Genomic DNA, 24,472 nt, shown 5'->3' on the forward strand with positions numbered 1-24,472 from the left:
AATTTTCACAGCAAAATATATTGTGAATACCTTCATAAATAATAGCTCTCTCTATATAGGAAATTTGCAAGTAACACAAATTGCTTTTGGAAAATCTCCTTAAATCAAAGCATTAGCAAAATTATTTAAAATAATTAAAATTTTAATAGCTGGAAATAATAAATATTTTAATTCTGAATCAATGTAAATTGGATCAATTACGATATTTATTTGCCAAGTAATCACAGCAGAAAACAAAATACAGAATTTTTCTTGTTTTTGTTTTTCGGCCACACCCAGTGACGCTCAGGGGTTACTCCTGGCTATGAGCTCAGAAATTGCTCCTGGCTTTTGGGAACATATGGGACGCTGGGGGATCGAACTGAGGTTCGTCCTAGGCTAGTGCCTACACCTTGCTGCTCCGAGCCACCACTCCGGCCCCAAACTACAGAATTTTTCTAAGTACAAAACTGATCATAAAAACATTTAACCACTATCAAAACTGACACAAATATAATTTAAAGTACAATAAAAATAAAAAGCACAAATATAATGTGAAAGCAATTTGTATGCACATATTTTCACTAATGACATAATTTTTAGAATTTTAAATAAATTATAATTTTCAAATTTGAATCAGCACTAACACTTACTTAAACAAGACCTTTTGCCAGATGTGCTTGCACCACCTGAACATAAATTGCCTCCTCTGTGAATTAATTCAAGTTCCAAATTGGTTCTGTAAGAAAGCATTAAAATTACCTCAGTGATTAGGCTAAAGTGATATTTTTTTATTTTATTAATGTTTGAGCATCCTAATAAGGTTGAAAACTTTATTATTTAAAAGTTTGCTTGATATTAGTAAGTCATATTCTATCATACCTAAAACATTTTAGTGGAAATTTTCTATTATTATTCATATGTTCATAATTACTCCTGAAAAACACTGCATATATTACAGTATATTTGTTGCCAAGTTTTAACTGTTGGCAAAATATTAAAAGTCTCAGACTTTAGGAAAAGAAGGGAAATGTACCGTTTTTCATAAATCAGCATTATATATTATATATTATATATATTATATGTTATATGTTATACAAAGAATTTGTACCCCACACATTGCCACTGGATAATCACATCTAAATTCAAGGGCATGTCAATTTTTATCATAGAAATGGTTATCACTCATAGGAACTTAGATTGTATCTAGGAATCAAAACTAGCATTTGAAAATCATTTTAACATAAAATAGCTGTGAAAAACACATGAAATTAACAGCAATTTTTCATAAAATTTTAAAATGACAATTTGATGAAAACACTGTACATTGACATTGCAAAGCATCAGTATTACTTATACAGATCTAAAATGTAAGATAATCAGCAATCACTAGCTTACAGAATAGCATTTAATAAACTGACACTTTAATTATCAATATTTACCCAAAGATATAAACAGCAAAACAGATCATTTTGCCCAAATAAAATAAAATGAAAGTTCGTGATCATTTAAACTGTATTTAAAAACAGTATTAGTAAATTAAACACACCTTATCTGCCACAACTAAAACTGAATAAGCTGGTTTATATTCAAGATATGCATCTGATGCTAATTGTGCCTATCTTTAAAAAAAGGCAAAAATTTAAGCTTATTATTTGCAAGTCAATTCAAGAAAGATTATTAACCTTTTTAAAATTTAAAATAAAACATTTGAACTGTTTTTGGCATCACTTGGACACAATATTTTGAAATTTTATTTTCATATAGTTACGTATAAATGAATATTGTTAAAAATATTAACATTCCTAAATTTGTATGTTTGCCATCCTTTTCTAAAGGAATGCTTTAATCCTCTTTACTCTGGAGGGAAAGCAATTTAACATTGATAATGTTCCTGCTTAGAGCTCCATCTGGTTGCTGCTGATAAGGGCATCTGTGTGACAAGGGAATTTTCCACCCTTCAGGCGATTTGCATTGCTCACTGAACTTCTAAAAACCTACCAGCAAGGAAGCAGGGACAAGGATTTCATATTAGTGGACAGAAAGCGAGCGGAGACCAGCATGTGTTCCTTCATCAAGGGAATATAAATGAGATCAATACATTTTGTTTTCACAAATCTTCTGTTGCCTAATCTGTAGAAAAAAATTAATGGCTATATTCTCTTATAAAAACTAATATTTCCTAGACAGTACTTTCAAAAGAGCTAACCAGAAACACTGTCAATTCTTACAAATGTCAGAATTAGAATGCATCTTTTATTTAACATACGTTGTAAAAATATTAATTAAAATATAAATACAAGAACAATTCTGCTATTCCATCATCAACTATGACACTTTAAAGGATGACAAACATGTTACTAGGAATTTTAAAGATACATGAAAGAAAACTACTCAAAGTAATTTTTTTCAAATTTTGGTTGGAGTATCTCCTATACAACAATCTTTCTGAATTTAGGGGGGAAAAGTTAAAACTACCTCTCCAAAAATTTAGTAAGAGGTAATAGTATCTAGGATCTTTAAAAAAAAATCAGTTCTTAATCATTTCTACAGTCCTAAATATTGATTTTCCATATTTCACATCATCAAAATTGGGTCTTCAATTTGAGAATTGCTAGAGAAAACACAGAAATGGGCCATATCTGATCTTCCCCAAGAGAAAAAAAATCATAGCATAATATTTTATTTCTACCCTCCTGATTAGAGGATATGAAATAAACGGTGTGCTGTCAGCCTTTTTGTTCTGAAGGAAACTAGACTGCTTTCTATGTATTTTAACAAAGTACAGTCAGATTAGCTTGGAAGAAAAATGAAGAAAAAAATTTTTTTGAAAATAATAATTGAAGACTGCTGAAAACTGTCAGTCTGGACATCAGGACACACACACACACACACACACACACACACACGTGCAGTCAGAGTTGAAACCTACCACTTACTCAGCCTGAGTTTTGCAATTTCCCAAAGGAAAAACAATCTTCATGAAAACTGTCAGTCTGGACATCAGGACTGTCCCAAATATAAATCCTGTAACTGTTCTCTGGTTTCTTTTTGCAAACTATGCTTTCCCTTCTTCACTTCCTCCCCTAGATTCTAGTGTCAAGATTTAGATTTAGAATGATTGGAAACACACACACACACACACACACACACACACACACACACACACACACACACACACGCGCGCGCGCGCAAGCAGTCAGAGTTGAAACCTACCACTTACTCAGCCTGAGTTTTGCAATTTCCCAAAGGAAAAACAATCTGCATGTATTCCACAGTCAACTTTTAAACTCATCATGACCTCATCTGAGGTAACATTTTGAAAATTTTTTTGTAAAATAAATTTATCCATGACTTATTATCAGTAAGTGTTATACTTATGCTCCTATTTTATAATGTATATCTCCAGGGTTATGTAAAAAATTCCTTAGGCAGAAAAGGGATAGCGAGTGGGGGGGTGTGTGTTCTGTTTATTACTAAAACCCTACTACACTCATGTTTGTAATTATGGTGCTTAAATAAAGATTTTATGAATGAAAAAAGATAATAAAACTCAAGAATTTTTAAAAAATTGAAATTGAAGAAACTTAAAAAAAAAGAAGTCCTGTTGTACAAGACTCAGTTTAACTGAATCTCCTCAAGGATTTAAAGAGATCTGCAGGATTTGCTGGAGAAAATATCAAGCAGTTTCCCCACACACACCCCCAGTGGAGAAGGCCAGTTAGACCTGAGGACATGGTATGTTGGCTCACACCATAAGTGCCATGAAGAATGACTGCAAATGAATAAAGAACAAAAATGAGGGGTTGGAGAAATAGCATGAAGGTAAGGCATTTGCCTTGCATGCAGAAGGATGGTGGTTCAAATCCTGGCATCCCATAAGGTTCTCCGAGCCTGCCAGGGGTGATTTCTCAGTGTAGAACCAGGAGTAGCCTCTGAGCGCTGCTGGGTGTGACCCCCCCCCAAAAAAAAAAGAACAAAAAGGATGTCGGCCCATACCTTAAGTAATAAAGATGGTCATGAAAACCCATCTGAACTGCTTGTAGGGGAGATGGGAACTTTTAAGTGCCAAGAACACATCAGCATATACCTCTTCCCTGCCTTTTCCAGCTAGATGTAAACTATATAGATATAGATATAGATATAGATATAAAATCCTATTGTAAGCTGCCAGCAGGAATAATTCTGGCTTGTGAATAAAATTGATATATATTGTATATAACATTGATATATAATGAGTATTAGATTGATATATATTATTAGTTTTATCCCTCCAACTAAAAGTTTAATTCCGGAAGAACTGGAGTAATTTTCAATAAACCTTCTAAATTCTTTGTGATATCTAGTAAAGTACTCAAAAACTAATTAAGAACTAACAACCTGAGCCCAGAGAGATAGCACAGCGGCATTTGCCTTGCAAGCAGCCGATCCAGGACCAAAGGTGGTTGGTTCGAATCCCGGTGTCCCATATGGTCCCCCGTGCCTGCCAGGAGCTATTTCTGAGCAGACAGCCAGGAGTAACCCCTGAGCACCGCCGGGTGTGGCCCAAAAACAAAAACAAACAAACAAACAAACAAACAAAAAGAACTAACAACCTCTGTTTTGATGTGTAACCTAATGATAACATTCTCTTTAGTGCCTGAAACTCTCTTCCTTTTCAAAGACCTACTGCTATTATTTTTAACCCAACAATAACCTCCCCAAAGGAGAATTTCCTCTTTGTATGAAAGAATATGTTTTGAAAAGTTAATAATTTGGTATTTTAGCAACTATTTCTTTTAAATTTCAAACAATTTAATAATACAAATAGGATATAAAACAATATTTTTACTCTGTTAAATGTGATTTGGAAGTATCTTGTGTTGAGGGACAGGGATACAGCTCAGTGGCAGAACATTTGCTTTGCATGTGTCAGTACCACCAGAAGCAAACAAACAAAAACTATTAAAGATGTCTTATGACTCAAGGATATCGCTCCACTATATCTGTTACTCATGTTCTATTTTCTCTAATTTTGATGTTCCTTACTACACATAGATCAAATGCTACTTAATAATATCTCTTGGTGAGAAGATAAATGTCTGTCATAGAGGCAGACCAGGAAGCAGAGGGTTGGGAGGGGAAGTGGGGACATCGGTGGTAGTAAATGTGTGCTGGTGAAGGGATGTGTTGAACATTGTATGATGAAATCATAAACAACAAATCATGAAAAACTCTGTAACTATCTCATGGTGATTCAATTTAAAATTTTATTTAAAAAATATTTCTAGGTTACTTGTAATGGCTCCAGAATTCTTAGAAAAAAAATAAATTCATAACATTATTGTCATTCTTTGTTTCAATAATAAAATAATTTTTTATTAAAATGAATATAGCCCCCAAGTTGAACCTTTTATATTTAACTTGATATTAATATTTTCAACAGAAATTTTTGGAGACACATTAAAAGTTGCAAAAATGATTCTAATTAATTTTAATTCAACAAAAAGGTATCATTCCAACAATATCTTCTTTACTGTCCTCAAAAAATCCCCAAGACCTCATTATGTGAATAAAATTTTAAACAAAGGTATAAGAGTAGGTGGGACAATGAAAATGTAATTGGAGAAACTGATGGCAGAATATAAACACTGGAGATGGGATGGGTGTTGTGAATATTGTATGACTGATATTCAACCATCAACAACTTTTTTTTTTGTTTGTTTTTTGGGTCACACCCGGCTGTGCTCAGGGGACCATATGGGATGCCAGGATTCAAACCACTGTCCTTCTGCACGCAAGGCAAACGCACTACCTCCATGCTATCTCTCCGACCCCTCATCAACAACTTTTAAACTCTGTATCTTATGGTAATTTAATATAAAGAAAAATATATGTATATATAGTCAAATAACAAAAAACTATAAAATAATTATAAAAGAAAATAGCTTTAAAATCTGTTAGGAATACTTCACTTTTAAAAATAACTGCTTAAACTCCCCAAAGAACAAAGAAAATTACTCAGCTAGGAGAAACTCAATTCAGAAACCCTAGCTGCTGTGTTCTGTTCTAATTACTCAAGACTATATATGAATCAATTTACATGGTCCAATGAATACACATTTAATAACCATACATGTATGGTTACAAGTTATTTGATTTAAATTTTATTTCTAAGCTATTTTACTTAAATATTTTAAAACTTTAAATATTCCATATATTTTATGTCTACTTTTTAAGCATTAAAATAATCAGAGCCTATAATTTTTTGTATCTATGAAATAAAGTTTTATACTATATAAGAAATTAAGAAGACTGGCTTTCTATTTTGAGAAAAATTACATGTGCTACAAATAAAATACAACATACTTTTCCCTAAGTTCACTTTGTTTGTTTGTTTTGGTTTTGATTTGGGGACCTACCTGGTGGTGCTCAGGGTTTACTCCTGACTCTGCATTCAGAAATTACTCCTAGGAGGCTCGGGGGGACCAATGGGATGCTGAGGATGGAACCCGGGTTGGCTATGTGCAAGGCAAACATCCTACCTGCTGTGCTATCACTTCAGCGCTCTTTTATTAAATTTTGAGTCAACTGTTTTTTGTTTTATTTTGTTTTGGTCACACCTAGCAGTGCTAGAATTTAAACAGTAACCTCCAGGAGTACAGAGAGAAAATATTGTGGTGTAACCCAGGGATCCCACAAGCAAAGCATGAGACTTTGGTCCTTTAAGCTACTCCCCAGGCCTTACTTTCTTGTTTACGACTAAGTAAAATTTAGAGATGGCATGCAATCTGAGAATTTTACAAGCCTATATAACAGAACTAAAGGGTAGTAAGGTGTATTTCACTTTCATAATGATTATATTGCTGCCTTAAAATTTATCAGTAGGATCAGAGAAAGACAGAGCAAGAGAGAATTTATCTTACTTCTTCTCTACATACAATAAGTTAGTAATTTTACATCTGTCATAATTTGCTATTAAAAAATCCTAAAGATATATTGTTCAAAAAGACTATTATCATAGCATGCTTTAATGTTAATTTAACTCAATAAACAGGTATCTAAATTTACCACTAAAGTAAATTTGAATCAAAATATGTATCAAGCAATATTAAAATTTAACATTAAATTATTCCCATTCAACCAGGATGTCCTTAAAAGGTCAAATATAATTAAATAAAATTAATAGACCCAGAAGAGATGTAAATGCATTTTATGTATATGTATATATACTAAGTATAATTAAGCACACACATATATAAAGCATACTAAATTGTCTAACATTTATCCCAACAATCTATAACAAAGTTTTATAAAATCTTGAGACCTTGGAAAAGCTAAATGATATTCAATTTAGCTTTTACAGATAGTGTACTTTATTGCAGGATGCAGTAACTGGTAACTCCCTAGAGACAAAAATGTTAATTGCTATATCATCCTCCAAGTATTCCGGATAAATAACAATAGTCTAGAAATGTGCAAACCACAAAGTTACTTCCCAATTTATTAGATTCTTTTAAAACAATCCATGATCAACATTTTCATTCTCAGATCAAAGATTAATGATTCATTATCTTGAGCCCTAACTTGTTTCCTGTAATTTTTCTGTTTAGTTCCATTTTTTCCCTGGGTTCTAAAGACTACAAATAGTTCACTTTCTCTTGTTACTCTTTATTCTTGAGAATGGGGCACGATGAGCTGCATGTAACATTTGACTTGTAAAGCTAAACTCAGAAAAAGATAAAAGGAAGATAGTAATTGAAAGAATACTAGAACCAAAACAGATGTAACTACTAGTCATACTCTTAACACTAATCTGCTGTATGATTTTAACGCCACATTATCTAATCTTACCTCTTGTATAAAACACAAAAATAAGAAAGAATTTAGACATACACAGAACTCTACAAAATCATTGCCACAGAATATATATATGTTATTATGCCAGATCCTGACCCACACTTTTACTTTTTTTATATAAAGTACAATATATTCATTCAACTAACTAGTAATTCCAAAACCTCTATTTGGAACTATTCCTGAAGTTATGAATCCCTACTCATCTGGTTAGATTGATATTACCTGAAAAGTGAGTGTATATACTTTTATTTTCTTGCAGCTAGCTACTGAAAGAGTCTTAGAATCTTCCCCTTTCTTATTCGATTTTTCTAAAAAAAATCTTCCCCTTTCTTATTTGATTTTTCTTTGGGTCTTCTACAATATTATTAGATTTTACACTAGTTTAAAACAAGTGCTTTTTAAATGTTTCTCGAAAAAACTCTTCTATAGAGTGTTTAACATACTACATTTTAGTCCTCAGAACCAGTACAGTAATTTCTTAGTAACACATTCCTTTACATGCAAAACTCACATGTTGTGAGGGACATAACAGTTGCAAATGTTCATAAAGGACTCTTATCATCAGTACTCTCCAATGAATCATTAAAACTTCAGAAAATAAAGAAAAACTATACATTTAAAATGCTTCTCAAAGGTTCTATAACTAGTAATAACTTCAACACGAAAAGTATGCATCCTTTCCCCAAATAAATATCAATAGAAAAATAAAACCAACTATGAAGTAAATATGAAGGTATGCACTATATACCTACCTAGCAACAGAATACATAAAGAGAAAATCATTGTCTGGTGAGCCTGGAGTCTTGCTATAGTCTCTGTATTTCTTCTGAGTAGTATTTTTTATATCTTTCATTACAGATTCCATTTCTTTACTTAAATTGGTTTCTGACTGAAAAGAAATAAAAACAGAAAATTTATATTCATTTTCTCCAATAATAATCTCTGTGATATTTAATATATGAGTGCACTAGACAATTAAAAAGTCAAAATAGATGTACATTATCAGTGATATTTAGTGCACATAGACTAACAGAAAAATATTTTCTCTAATTTTAGAAAACTTTTATCCTAGTTCTATTTTGTGATCAGTAACATATATAATCACTCACTAATGGTTGATCTATATCTAAAACAAATAAATAGGTGTCATAAAAATATTTTAGAAGTTTCCTGACTTTTTTGTTTTTTTGGTTTTTGTGTCACACCCGGCAGAGCTCAGGGGTTACTCCTGGCTCTATGCTCAGAAATCACTCCTTGCAGGCTCAGGGGACCATATGGGATGCCGAGATTCAAACCACCATCCTTCTGCATGCAAGGCAAACACCTTACCTCCATGCTATCACTCTGGTCCCAAAAATTTCCTGACTTTTACTCAGTTTTTTCTTTTTCTTATTTTGGGGGAAGAGGGGTTGTTTTTAGGCCACATCTGGCTATGCTCAGTGGTTATTCCTGGCTCTGTGCTCTGGAATTAGTTCTAGCAGTGCTTCAGGGACCCCAGGGGATGCTAGGGATTGAACCTGGGATCAGACACAAGCAAGACAAAAGCCCTGCTGATGCTATCATTTTGGCCCCATTAATTAATTTTTTAAATACTTATGGTGTCCCTTTATGCATATTTTTCAATGGATGAGATTAACAAAAGAAAAAATGGCATATTGATTCTATAATTAGTCTTCAACTAAGAAAAGGAACTTCCATGACAGGAATCGTTCTCCTCAGATTTAAATCATGGATTACTTGGGGCTGGATAGATAGTACAGTAGGTAGAGCATTTGCCTTGCATGTGGACAGTGCGGATTCAATCCCTAGCATCTCAGATGGTCCCCAAGCACTGCCAGGAGTAATTCTTGAGTGTAGAGCCAAGAGTAAACCCCAAGTGTCACCAGATATAACCACCTCCCCCCCCAAAAAAAAACAACTATGAATTACTATTTCAAAAGCCAAATATTCATAGTTTCCATTAGTTTACTGCATAAACTAGACACAGCTATCACTATTTTTTTTTCTGGTTTTTGGGCCATATATGGCGGTGTTCAGAGGTTAGTCCTGGCTCTATACTCAGAAATTACTCCTGGATGGCTTGGGAGAGCATATAGGCTGCTGGAGATTGAACCCGATTAGCAAGGCAAATGCCCTATCCGCTGTACTTTCGCTCCAGCCCCACAGCTATCACTTTTTATACTATGATTTTAAAATGTGATGCTGTGATTTTACTATGATTTTTTTTACTGTGATTTTAAAATACTACTAGTATGGTTTAGTATACTAGAATACTATAGTATGGTTTCATATACAAAATATTTCAGCACTGCAGCATCCACCACTTCCCTCCACCACTGCGCTAGTGTCTTCCTCACTCCAAACCACTCCCCTAGTCCTCCTGCCATTGTATATCTATCAAATTTTTGCAGGATCTATATGATAAATAAAGATGAAACATCAAACTTTAAATTTTTTTTTTTTTTGGTTTTTCGTGCCACACCCATTTGATGCTCAGGGTGTGGGCATCTGGCTAAGCACTTGGAAATTGCCCTTGGCTTGGGGGGACCATATGGGATGCCGGGAGATTGAGCCGCGGTCCTTCCTTGGCTAGTGCTTGCAAGGCAGACACCTTACCTCTAGCGCCACCTCTTCAGCCCCAAAACTTTAATTTTTTAAAAATAAAATCCTGCTACATAGTGCTGGGTTGTCTTACACCAAATCACACCATAAGACAGACTGACATAGTTAATGGTCTAATCAATAATATAATATTGTTACAATTATACACAGATACATGTATGTTTAAATACAAAATTCCATATATACAAAGTATGTGTGTTTTAGAGTTTTAATATATTATACTAAAATACCTAAGGGGGCCAGAAAGATAGCACAGCGGTAGGGCACACAGCCAACACAGGACAGACCCTGGCTTGATTCCCGGCATCCCATACGGTCCTCCCAAGCCTGCCAGGAGCTATTTCTGAGTGGCATAGTGTGTGACCCAAAAATAAAAAATATATATCTACATGTTCCTAAGGGATATATATTTTTAAATTAATAGAATGTGCTTAATGTTTCAAGATAAATATATATATATACACATATAATTTAATTTTGTTTTAAAATATTTCAGCACCCTAAAGATTATGGAATTTTATAATCTAGAAATGCTTCTTAGAATTTTAGCCATTTGGGGCAGGCATGGTGGCGCTAGAGGTAAGGTGTCTGCCTTGCTAGTGCTAGCCTAGGAGAGACCTCGGTTCGATCCCCCGGTGTCCCATATGTTCCCCCAAGCCAGGAGCGACTTCTGAGGGCATAGCCAGGAGTAACCCCTGAGCGTCAATGGATGTGCCCCCCCCCCCAAATTTTAACCATTTGGGCCAGAGCAATAGCACAGTGGAAGGGCATTTGCATTGCAAATGGCCAACCTTGGATGAACTCCGGTTCCATTCCTGGCATCACATATAGTCCCCTGAGCCTGTCAGGGGCAACTTCTGAGCACAGAGCCAGGAGTAGCCCTGAGTGCCACTAGATGTGACCCAAAAACAACAACAACAAAAAATTTAGCCATTTATACCCTTCAGTAATTACTTTTTCTACTACTCTCAATTTGTTTTTAATAACCACAAACTGGAAGAAAAAAATCTAAAATCAATTTCCCCTAAAAATATAAATATCAGAGTAACAGAACAAAACAAAAACTGGGAATAGTTGAATTAACAGATATTTCTGCCTTACACTGATGCTTACTGGGAAAGCTCCCGGCCGGCCCTGCAGGTCTTTTACTTCCTTTATGAGATCTTGTAAGCTTTTGTTACTGGGACGTTGCCAGAGGTTATTTTCCATATTGCTTCCAGGGTAACAAGGAAGAACACTGTTAGCAAATTGCCTACAGAGAGGACATGTGAATTCTCCTTTGTCCACTGAAAAACCCTGGAGAACCTGGTCATTCTAAAAGATAAAATAAACAGAACTATGACATAATACTTCACAAAAAATAAAACTTGTACAACATTTATAGTAAATAAATGAATCATATAAAAAGGTGTCTTTAATATGTATCACAAAACCTAACACAAAGTCTCTCATTTATGTTACAGCTTATCAATTAATTTCCTCCATATCACTTATACCTCACTATTCAGTATCCACCTCTTGATGATTCAAGATTATTACTCTTACATTATGCTCTCTTTGTGACTCACCTCTCTTAGTGATATCCTTTTCCTGTTACCCATCTCCCTCATTACTAAGTTTTGGTATCTAGATGGTTCTCACCATCCCAAGCTACCCATTCTCCTATACATCTACCAATATGTCAGTACCTTAACCTTATAAATTCCTATTGCTTTGGACAATACTCCAGTACCTGTATGCCATAATACCCTTGTTCATTAATGACCCCAAATGATCTATATCTGAAAATATACTAAAACATTTTACATTCTAACTTCCAAATCCTATTTCCTTTACTCAACCCGCAAGGTTTGAAAGGTGTATCAATAATCTTTCCTATCCTGCCTACACACCATGAGTTACCACTTCAAAATATTTCAAGCAACCTTAACAAAATTTTCATTTGAAATGAATCCAGTGTGAAGCTCCCAATTCTGTACTTTGAGTGCTATTAAGGAAAATTGAAATAAGAACTTGCTAAAAAAAAAAATTATTTTCAACATCGACTAATCCCTGAATATTCCCTGGGAATCTTTCTCCAAAAACCTATGAGATTCCAAAATGTTTTTCCTAAACCTTCTCCATGTCAAACCTTCTCCTTTATCTACCCCCAATCTTGCCCCTTCACTCTGAGAGTTTAAAGCTCCTGCAGAAAGATGACTGTCTTAGAAGCCCATTTAGCTTTTTCCCTTCTCCCACTCCACATAACTACGGACAACTAATGAAAGAACTTCTACCTCCTTCCTTGAGTTTTCTTTGCTAACTTCTCCTAACTGGTTCATACCAGATACAGGGTAATCTGCTTAATATGAGACTTTGTGCCCACTAAGACCCTTTCAATAATCACCATCATTTCATCTTTCTTCTTCCCCCATTAAGTTCAACATGCAATCTCTCCCCAAGTCTAGAAGGCCCTTCTTCTATATATACTTCAAATGTTTAATTTCTCCATCATATCCTGGATAAGATTAAGTCCAAGCTGCCATCACCTTTTACCTCTAAAATGACAACCAGAAATATTCAGTTACTCTCTTGCAATTTCACATCAATCCTCTGCAATTAACACCAGCATTCTTCAGTCTTTTTTTATCTGTAGAGTGGCACTGCCCTGCATACCAGTATAGACCGGCAGTTATAACTAAGGTAATAGACCAGAGGTTTCCAACCTTTCTACAGCTGCAAATAAGTACCAGTTTATACATGGACCAGTAGCAGAAGAGCAATGGTCTACACAACTGCAGAGGAAGGGAAAGGGTAAAAAGAGTAAGGGAAATATGTGACTACACAGTTCAGAGAGTGATCAAAATTCACCCAAGATAAACTGGGATGCATTATTAAAATGTTTACTGTCTAGAAAGATACATAGATCCTTAAAACATTTCAATCAACTTACCCGTAATGATTCCATGTAAGATTTATGACAATCTATATGCAGTGTGTGACCACAGGTTTGTACATAAACACCTCCTTCCCAGCCAATTGACACTGCCAAAAGACACGAACTCTTTAAAAAAAAAAGAAAAAAATAATTTAAAACAAGTATATTTAAATATGTTCACATAAGCTCTTCACTAAGTCATTGCCATATTAATGTAAGGTTTATATTTTTATAGTATAAAATGTCTAAGACAGTCATAAAACATTATCTCTGCACTTAAAATGACATAAAGGTTTAGCACTCAAATACTGAAAATAAAAGAAAATAATTGTGTTTTTCCTCTCCATTTAATAAAACTCTAAATGTAATACTCTAAAAATTCATGGTACATTGTATTACACTTTATTATACTGTCTTTTCTATATGCTACTCTCTCTGTGATATCTGACATTTCCTTCTGAAAATGTCTCCTCTCATTTCCACACTACTACTCTCTTGGCTTCCTTCCAATTCTCTTTTCCCTTTTATTCTTTGTTTTCTTTATTTTTTTAACTTTTGCATAAAGTTTTATTAGAGATTCTCAATGAAAGAACACAACCATCATTCCAGGGACACTTGAGACTCTGCTCACCACCAGGTTTCAATGAAAATTGGGAACACACCTAGGATTGGGGGGGGGGGGGAATTGAAGAAAGGATAATAGGACTGGCTGGATAATTTCTATATCTCCAATAAGGGGCAATTCAGTAGGCCCACCAGATGAATTTTCTGAATTTTCCTGGTGCAGATAACTTGATAACCCCACAGAATTCCATCAAAAGGCCTGCTGCGGAAGCTTTACTCCTACGTGGAGAGTTGAGGAATTCCAAAGAGATATTTCTGAAATTCATGTCATGGTACTGACAATACATTCCTTTCACATTATTCGGCCTAAATGTTATTTCTCCCTTGTATATTTACCAGTCAAAATATGGCCTCAAACAAATTCTTTTGCCCAGAGAACTTTCAGTACCAAACAAACCAGACAATTTTCTTCTCTCTGTTATCCTTATTTACAACAAAAAGCCTGGTCAGAAAATTAGCTCTGAGTCATCAAAAATCCTAGCCAGGTACAAAATTTACATTTCTTTGACCTGGCTCTCTCTTGCTCAAAAGCAACTTTCCCCTGCTAGTCTGCAGGACCTGTCATACTGGTTTTGCTCCCAAATATCAGTCAAGCAGTTTCTGCTTTTTGATATGCTAATGTTCTCCCTTCTAACTCTGGACTTCTCAAATAGATCCTTTTCACCTGAGCTGCCTAGCCAGTTAAATTTTTTTGTATATCCAACAGGCCTGCTGTTAACATTTCTGTTTTTCTAAAACTCTTGCTCTTTGTCAATGCGGAAATTCCTCTTATGCCTAAGATTGTCATTTTACTCTTTAAATACTCCTAGCATGGAGATTAAATTTTGAGACGTGCTTGCCAGAATGTGTTTCCCCATACATTCATTGTGTGGTCTCATTTCTTCATATTTTTCCATACGCTGGCCTGTGTAATGCCCACTCCCTAAAGCAGATTCACTGAAGTCCACTGGCGTTGCAAGACAAAAGCCACCTGCAACAGTTTTTGCTTTATCGTTAGGGATAACTAACATGATATACAATATTGTTAATTATACTTTTCATATACACATTGACTCCACACTACACCCACCAGTTTGTTATCATATCCCCAACTTCCTGAATGCTCAAACCTGCCCACACCTAGGATAGGGGTGTATCTTGAAGAAAGGATAATAGGGCTGGCTGAAGAGAGTAGAGAGGGGAGACGCAGCTAGAATGAGTGGAGGGCAGTGAAGGAAACTGCTTAAAAAACTTAGAAGTTGGGGTAGAAGTGGTGGCACAGCAGTAGGGCATTTGCCTTGCATGCGGTTGACCCAGGATGGACAGCAGTTTGATCCCCCAGCATCCCATATGGTCCCCAAGCCAGGAGCGATTTCTGAGTGCAGAGCCAGGAGTAACCTCTGAGCGTCACCGGGTGTGGCCCAAAAACAAACAAACAAACAAACAAAAAGTTTAGAAGCTTAAAAGCCATACGGAGAAATGCACATGGTGGTTAGGGTCATGAAATAAAGCTGGATATGTCCTGAATCTTCAACTGATCTTTTTCTCTGCCATTACTCTGCAAACTTCAGACCTGCTGGCTGAAGGGGCTACGGCGCCGTACCATGCTGAGAAAGGCTTTACTTCCCACTACCCTAGCACTCTATTTTATATTAAAACAAAAAGTTTCCTCTAATCTTTTTAAAGATTTGGTTCAGACCTTCTTTTAACACTTGTCTGTCTTCATCTGCTCCTTCAAATTTATATGGGGCTTATTTATCTTGGGGCTTCTTACACACACACACACACACACACACACACACACACACACACACACACACACACACACACACAGTGGTGCTCAGAGGTTACTCCTAGCTCTGTATTCAGGAATCACTTCTTTTTTTTTTTTTTTTGGTTTTTGGCCACATCTGGCAGTGCTCAGGGTTTACTCCTGGCTATCTGCTCAGAAATAGCTCCTGGCAGGCACGGGGGACCATATGGGACACCAGGATTCAAACCAACCACCATAGGTCCTGGATCTTCTACTTGCAAGGCAAACACCGCTGTGCTATCTCTCCGGCCCCTCAGGAATCACTTCTAACAGGTCCAGAAACCATACAGTATTTCAGGACTGAACCGAGGCTGGCTGAATACCAGGTAAATGCCCTACCCACTGCATTGTCTTTCTGGTCCTCAGGATTCTCTTCTTTTACAAAGAATTATCTATAATGGTCTTTAAATGTATATAACTAACAAAAGAAAGATTTAGCTTTTAGAAAAAAATATTTTTTATTTACAAGTTTATAAAATTTAGATTGGTTTTATTTTTCTATATGTGTATAGGTGAAGAGAAAAAGAAGTCTATATATGTGAGAAAAAATAAACAATAAGAAAACAACAAATGGTTAATGTCATAGAAACTGAGGAATTTGTCTATCTGACTGAGCTTATATAAGGATTGTGGGGACTGTGAGGGGTCCTTGGGCCACTGGTGGAGATAAGTATGCTCTCTGTTGATATATCCAATATTAGAATGATGTATACATGCTAAGTGATTAACAGTATTGTAAATCCAGTACTTCAATAAAAAATAGCTAAATTGTAAAATTTTCTTCTTTTCATCAAAGCTGAACTCCAGGAGTCAGAGATACAGTATAATGTATAAGGCAGTTGCCTTGCATGTTGCCAAACTGGGTTTGCTCCCCAGTCTTCTAAAAGGTTCCTCATGCCTGCCAGGAGTGATTCCTAAGTGCAAAGCCAGGAGTAATCACTCAGCATCACCAGGTGTGACTCCAAAAACAAAAACAAAAAACCGATTTCCATGAGTAATTAAATAGTATTTTCAACTATCCTCCAATTGACATAGATACCAGAAAGAAATATTCAACTGATAACCAGAAATCATCCATTTGATATCCCTCAAATATAAAAACTGTCAAAATTCATATTTCTTTCATTAATTTATTTCACTCTTATTGTAAAGACATCCAATTTATTGAGTCACTAAACCAGAAAGCTAAGAATTGTTCTACTTTGCACTCTTTCTTTCACAGTAGATACCTGTTTCTAGATACTGTGTCCTAAATAACTCACAATTGTGATTCTTCATCATACCATACTCATGAAAATAATCACTGTATCATTTGTTATGCTCTAAATTAAAGCTTAATTGATCTAACTGACACCAATTCCTTCTCTCTAAATTCAATCATAAGGAAATTTTCTAAAAATTGTCAATGTTTGCAATAAGGAATAGATCCACATTATATAAGCAAATTATACCATTATATGAGATGTTTTAAAGAGGCTCTCAGCGCTTCCTCCTAGAGAGATCCCTACAGAACCAGAAATAGGCCCTGAAAGATACCAGGTGTGGTCCAAAGGTTATAAAAAGTTTTAAGTGGGGCCGGCCAGAGCAGTAGAACAGTGGACAGTGTGTTTGCCTTGCATGAAGCCAATCTGAGTTAGATCCTCGGTATCTCATATGGTCCCCCAAGCCTGCCAGGAGTGATTTCTAAGCACAAAGCCAGGTATGAGAGCCACTGGGCATGATCCAACACCAATAAAATATTTTTAAGTTACTTTCATCTCATCTTTCTCTTACATTTTCAATCACCCTTTTGCCAATTGCTTCCCTTCATCCTATAAAAAGTAATTTTCTTTAAATTTATATTTGGCCTTTATCAAATATCATCTGGGCCTAAACTTAACTATCTAAGGTCTGTAGTAAATAGATGACAAAACCACAACAACATTAAGCACAAGTTAAGTAAGGAGTGAAAGATTTGAGAAAGACTTGGTTAAAAGACTTGAGAGTCACTCTAAGTGAACAAACCATTATTTTTATATTGGAAAGAAATTCTTAAATTGTAAAAAAAAAAACCAAGTTATCTTTATAGTAAAAAAAAGTTTAATATTAAACCAAAACTCTTGATAAGCATGTGGAAGTGCAAAATTCTTCTCAGCTCGAATCAGACACCCATGACAGGAGAGCTATGGAGTCATTTCCACCATTACAAATAAGAAAACAACAGGGGCCTTCTCTTCTTTTCTCTAGTTCATGTTTCGGAGCTACTTGAAGCACAAGCAGATTTGGTTCTTGGCTCATTTAGAATTAGTTGGTCTTTGGCAATGTATTATTAAAATGTAATAAATTTTTCTTTTTAATAAAAGCAGCTATTGCTTAAAACTAAAAATATTAAGATAGCTATACAACTGTTACATGCTTTTATTTTAATCTTCTAGGGGGAGAAAAAAAGCAGGACATTTGTAGTTCAATATTAATGTTTTAGGATTTTGACTATGTGAACTAAGTGCCCACCACTGGGCATGAGCAAGTGCTTATTTGTGAATCAGCAGAAATCTCTGTTTATTAAAAACATCATGTAGTTTTTTCTATAATCTCTCTAGACAAGAAAATAAAATAAAAGGAAAGTTTATCAAGGCATAGATCAAATAATAAAAAGTTGGAGTTCAAACGCAAACCTGAAACCAAAACTCAGTTCCTTCCCTACTTGTCTATATGTAGAGATATTTTTTAAAAACTACATATTATGTGTATGTATATATATAAACAAAAACACTTCCAGGGACCAGAAAGATAATACAGGGGGTAAGAAGTTTGCCTTGAATGTGGACGAACTGGTTTCAATACCTGGTATCCCATATGGTCCTCTGACCACTGCCAGGAGTATTCCTGAGTGCAAAGCCAGAAATAGCCCCTGGGTACTGCTGATGAGGCCCAAAACAAAACAAAACAAATGCAATTCAGTTTCAATAGTAAATATGTTGCTTTATATCAGAATTCTTTAAATATTTTATAACTGTGGACCAGGGAAAGTAGAAGAAATGTTTTGTAGACCAGATGACAGTTGACATAAAAGCTCTGGAGGAACATAATCATCAATTTTGAAAAAAAATACAATTTGGCAAATAGAATACTTACATCTTTAAAATAACGCTGTAATAATGAAAGCCTCACATCATGAACTGCTGCACATGTATCCCAAGGGTAAATCTGCTCCTCTTCAGTGATAGGCAACTTTTTTGGTTCTATGTTGTCACGGCATTGCCCCAAAACTAGATTAACAGAAGTAAGAGTTCATTAAATAGCCAACATATAAACCTAATCATCAAGAAATGCTGAGTTAATCCCCACAAGCAACATTAAATGGTCCACTATTAGAAAACTTTTGAATAAATAGTGAAAAAAAAAAAGTAGTGTTCTAGTTTTCTTGTATAGGTAGAGACAGAGCTTCAAATACGCTATTTGTTTTTTAAATAACAGAACGAGAGCAGTAGTAGAGCAGGTAAGGAGCTTGCCTTACACAAAGCTGACCTGGATTCAAATCTTGGCAGCCCATATGGTCTCCAAGCATCACCAGAAGCAATTCCAGAGTGCAAAACCAGGAGTAAGCCTGGGTGTGGCACAAACACCAACAAGAGAAAAACAACCCACTGAAACAATGAGCATGACTGAGAATTCCCAGTGGGACCAGGGGCCTCCTGAGTCCCCTTGTTTGTGTTTTCCTTTACTGAAATACACACAAAAAAGGCAAAACAATATATATCTGGGGGAGCTGGGAGATTATTTCAAGAGATAGTGCAAGTTTGATCCTTAACACACAATGTCTCAATGAGCACCACTTGGTACAGGCCCTGATGGCTTCCAAACACCATATTGTTAGGCCTGAGCAATGAGCCATGAGGCCCACAACACAGGTCTGATCATCAGTAAGAGTTATAACCCCTAGCATTCACCCCATCGGTGCTGGAGGTCACCCCATTTACAAAGACACATAAAATTAGAAGATGGAAGAACCTGTAATAAGATGTCAGATGTAATTAATATTAAAACCCTTACATAAAATCACATACTATGGTTGTATACATTATACTTGTGTTATTTGAAAGGTATGACAAAGGAGTAACAAATAAACATGATTCTCATTATCCTCATACTAAAGTCAGATGAAGATGCCGCAAAAAAAGAAAATGACAGACCAATAAGCCTCATAATACAGATGCAAAAATTCTCAGCAAGATCTCAGAAATCAAAATCGAGCAACTAATTAAAAGTATTATATATAAGGGATAAACATAGTTCAGTAACAAGCATCAATCTCCTTGTTCTTTTGTTATTGCTGCTGTTTTTATCATTCTCAGTAAACTGAGTACATGCAATGATATGCCTAAATTGCCTAAGAATGACTCTTTCCCTGCATACTGCATCTTATATGGCACTATAGGTTAGTTACCCTCACCTCCCACCCAGCCTGCCTCTTTCTTTTTTTTTTTTTTTTTTTTGGTTTTTTGGGCCACACCCGTTTGACGCTCAGGGGTTACTCCTGGCTATGTGCTCAGAAATCGCCCCTGGCTTGGGGGGACCATATGGGACGCCGGGGGATCGAACCGCGGTCCTTCCTTGGCTAGCACTTGCAAGGCAGACACCTTACCTCCAGCGCCACCTACCCGGCCCCACCTGCCTCTTTTCTTAATAGTCACATTTTGAAGTTTGCTTGTTAGAGATTGAATCTCATGTTTTCAGTGTTCTATACAAACACCAGTGTACACCACCAATGTACCCAAGTCCCCTATATGCCTAAGCTCTATTACTTTCAAACTCTCTTCTACTGGGGCATCCCAGTTGATTTTGTTCCTTCTCATTTCTATGTTCTGGAGTTAAGCGAGATCTAGATATCACCTTTTTTTTGTTTTTTGTTTTGGGGCCACACCTGGTGACACTCAGGAATTACTCCTACCTATGCACTCAGAAACTGCTCCTGGCTTGGGGGACCATATGGAACACCGGGGGAATCAAACTTTGTCCATCCTAGTTCAGCTGTGTGCAAGGCAAACAGCCTACCACTGCGCCACTGCTCCAGCCCCAGGTATCCCCTTTTTAATACATTTATTTCCTCATCCAATTATTCTAATAGAATATATAAGCTACGAATTACTATCTCTAAGTGCAGAGCCAAGAGCACCACTAAATATGGCCCAAAAGACAAAATAAATATATATATATACCGTATTTTCTGGCGTATAAGACGACTTTTGAAACAAAAAAAAAGTCAACTAAAAATCGGGGGTCGTCTTATACACCGAGTATATCCCGAAAAATGTTTCAATATGCCGCTAAACGAAAATTGTCTGAATATTGCCACAAAACGAATTTTCCAACTTGATCCTACACCAATCACTGCAAGGCTGTTCGGACTGCCACTCTAACTCAGCCAATCCAAGCAGGCTTTTTATGCATACATATTATACAGTGTTCTGTACCCGAATCTACACTGTAAAAAGCCTGCTCAGATTGGCCAGAGTCAGAGAGGACGTCTGTTACAGTTTAACCTTGGACCTTTGCTTGTTGTGATTGGCTCACTGTGGTACATACAGTTGTAGCACAAGAACATTCGGACTCATACAGCAAATATAGGCCTAACCCTATGTTTTAACTGTAAAATTAGGGGGTTGTCTTATACACCGGAAAATAAGGTAAATAAAATATTACTAGGGGGTAGGAGAAATGGGAGGAAACCTGGAGAGACTGGTGGAGGGAAGTTGACACAAGTGATGGGCTAGAACTAAAATATAGAACTAGAGCTTTGTAAATCATGGTTCATAAATAAAAAATGTTTAAGATAGGAGCCGGAGAGATAACATGGAGATAAGGTGTTTGCCTTGCATGCAGAAGTTTGGTGGTTCAAATCCTGGCGTCCCATATGGTCCCCCGAGCCTGCCAGGAGCGATTTCTAAGAATAGAGCCAGGAGTAACCCCTGAGTGCTGCCAGGTGTGACCCAAACCCCCCCCAAATTTTTTAAGATAAAACTTTAAAAGGTCTTAAAAGAAAAAAATTGTTCCCACGGAAAAATTTACTCTGATATTACCTGAAGATGCTTGTAACAATACAACCAATCCCGTAGGTCGGTCTTCAGAAGAGGGGCCACTCTGTCCACAAATAACACAATCATATACTGCCTCGGAAACCTGTGGCTCTGCTGTGGTGATCTCCATAGGAAGATCATTCTCAGGAGAATCTGAGGTGGAAAGTTAACAGGTTTTTATTCTTAAAGGGAAAAAACTCTTATAAAAATGCAACCCAAAAATCAAGCATAAATAATATTGATCTTCAATATTAATAAACCTATGGAGGAAAATTAGTTTGTTAAGTAAAATACTCTCAAAAAGGCAGACCTAAAAAAAAGTAGTATAATAAAACTCTTTAATATGACTAAAAACACTTATGCTAACATTTATATGAACTTACATGTTAAGTTACATGTGTTCAAAGTGAAAACAAAGAGGCAGCAACATAGTGTCAAAAAGAAAACTTAAATGTAATATAATTTAAGGAAATAAAAGGAAAACCTATTTTAATTTATTTTTGTAAAGTACCTCAAAAGAATAATTTTTGTTAACAGAAAAATTCTTGGAAAGAAATAAATTTAAGTAGAAGTTAATCACATGTGACCATATACATTAATAAAAAAGTATTTGAGAAAATAATAATAAATCTCAAATAATCATTAACAACAAGTAATAAATTTAGCCAATTAAAATTTCATTATTTTACAATTCCATACCTTCAAACTCACATATATGTCTAAATTCATAAAGCACTGTGATGTAAGAAATAAGTAGCAAAGAAAAGAAGATGGAAAGCATTGCATTCCCTAACTTAAAACTATACTATAAAGCTAATGTGACAAAACAGTATGGTGCTAGAATAAAAGTGGACTCCTATACAAACAGAATAGAAGTGAGAACCCATATTTAAAGAAAGCTAATTTATGACACAGGATCCAAGAACAAAATTGGAGAAAGGGAAAGCCTCTTTAAAAAATGGTGTTAGATACTGATTAGCCACATGTAAAAAAATAAATAAAAAAAGAAAAGAAACTGGATCACTACTTCATATCACACACAAGAGCCAATTTAAGAAATTAAGGACCTTGATGTTAGACTGGAATCCACAAAACAAAATGAGGGAAAATACTGTGAGGCATAACTCTTTCCATGATACTGACTTCTCAATCATTTTCAATGATTCAACTCCATTAGCAAAAGAAGTAAGGCAAAAGAAACAAATGAATGGCCTCAAACTAAAAAGTTTCTTCACTAAAAAACTAAGGCTAAAATAATAAGTCTTAATAAAAAGGAATAAAATATCTGCACACATTTCTAACCAATGAACCCCACCACAACATGCAGGAAAAACCACACTACAAGTGTGACAATGGGGAAACCTCGCAGGCAAACACCATCCACAGAGAATGAAGACGAAAGCTCGGATAACCTAATAAATTCCAACCACCTGATTAACCTCTTAGATAAGAAGTTTAGAATAGAAATATGGAATATGTTCGTAGAACTCAAAAAAAGCATAGATTGATCTGAACAGAACACAAAGACAGAAATCAGAAAACTCCAAACTGAAATAACAGATCTGAAAAACACGGTTGCTCAACTGAAAACCTCAATGGATAGTCTCGCCAACAGGGTATCAGCAGCTGAGGAGAGAATCGGAGTACTGGAAGATGTGATGCAGAAAAACAACATAACAGAAGAAATTGGAAAAGAACCTTAAGTCAAACGAACAGGCAATGTAAAAAGTACTCAAGGCATGTAAACAGATGAAAATAGAAGTCTTTGATAAACTCAACAGAAACATAAGAATCATTGGAGTCCCAGAAACCCAGGAAGGACATCTCCAGGAAGAATCAACTGTCAAAGACATCATCAAAGAGATACTCCCAGAGTTAAAGACTACATGCAATCAAATCCTGCATGCCCGAAGAATACCAGCTAAAAGAGATCCAAAGAAAAACACCCCAAGACATATCCTCGTTACAATGACAAATCCCATAGATAGAGATAAAATACTGAAAGCAGCAAGATCAAAAAGGAAAATTACATTCAAAGGAGCATCCCTAAGACTTACAGCAGACATGTCACAAGAAACTCTCAAGGCCAGAAGACAGTGGCGGGATATTGTGACAAAACTGAATGAAATGAATGCCTCACCAAGAACACTGCACCCAGCCCAACTCACATTCAGGTTTGAAGGAAGAATACACAGCTTCATGGATAAACAACAGCTCAGAAACTTCACAGATGATAAACAAGCCTTAAAGGAAAAACTGACAGGTCTACTCTAAGACAAGAGAGACCAACAAACACAGCAAACTTATCTACAAAGATGACATTAAATCCTATGACAATCATCTCCCTCAATGTCAATGGACCAAACTCACCAATTAAAAGACACAGAGTGGCAAAAGGGGTCAAAAAGATGAATCTAACCTTCTGCTGCCTACAAGAAACACATCTGAATAGTCATAACAGACAGACTCAAAATCAAAGGCTGGAGGAAAATCATCCAAGCAAACAACACCCTCAAAAAAGCTGGGGTGGCCATATTAATATCTGATGACACCAACTTTATACTCAGAAAAGTGGTAAGGGACAAAGATGGACACTATGTACTAATCAAGTGATATGTGCAACAGGAAGAAATCGGACTATTA

The 24,472-nt window shown here is 35.7% G+C and overlaps 1 protein-coding gene across 1 annotated transcript in view; it reads right to left on the reverse strand.

Moving 5' to 3' along the window:
- UBR3 (ubiquitin protein ligase E3 component n-recognin 3) overlaps positions 1-24,472 on the reverse strand; it is a 175,430-nt gene that overhangs the window by 30,384 nt on the left and 120,574 nt on the right. The window contains exons 25-30 of the mRNA XM_049773377.1: positions 21,833-21,982; positions 18,888-19,021; positions 13,373-13,483; positions 11,542-11,754; positions 8,571-8,707; positions 633-718 (exon numbers count right to left, since the gene is read on the reverse strand). Of these exons, the coding sequence (XP_049629334.1) occupies positions 633-718; positions 8,571-8,707; positions 11,542-11,754; positions 13,373-13,483; positions 18,888-19,021; positions 21,833-21,982 (831 nt within the window). The remainder of the gene's footprint in view (positions 1-632; positions 719-8,570; positions 8,708-11,541; positions 11,755-13,372; positions 13,484-18,887; positions 19,022-21,832; positions 21,983-24,472) is intronic.

The sequence above is a fragment of the Suncus etruscus genome, chromosome 5, assembly GCF_024139225.1.
Source record: "Suncus etruscus isolate mSunEtr1 chromosome 5, mSunEtr1.pri.cur, whole genome shotgun sequence".
Classification (NCBI taxonomy): domain Eukaryota; kingdom Metazoa; phylum Chordata; class Mammalia; order Eulipotyphla; family Soricidae; genus Suncus; species Suncus etruscus.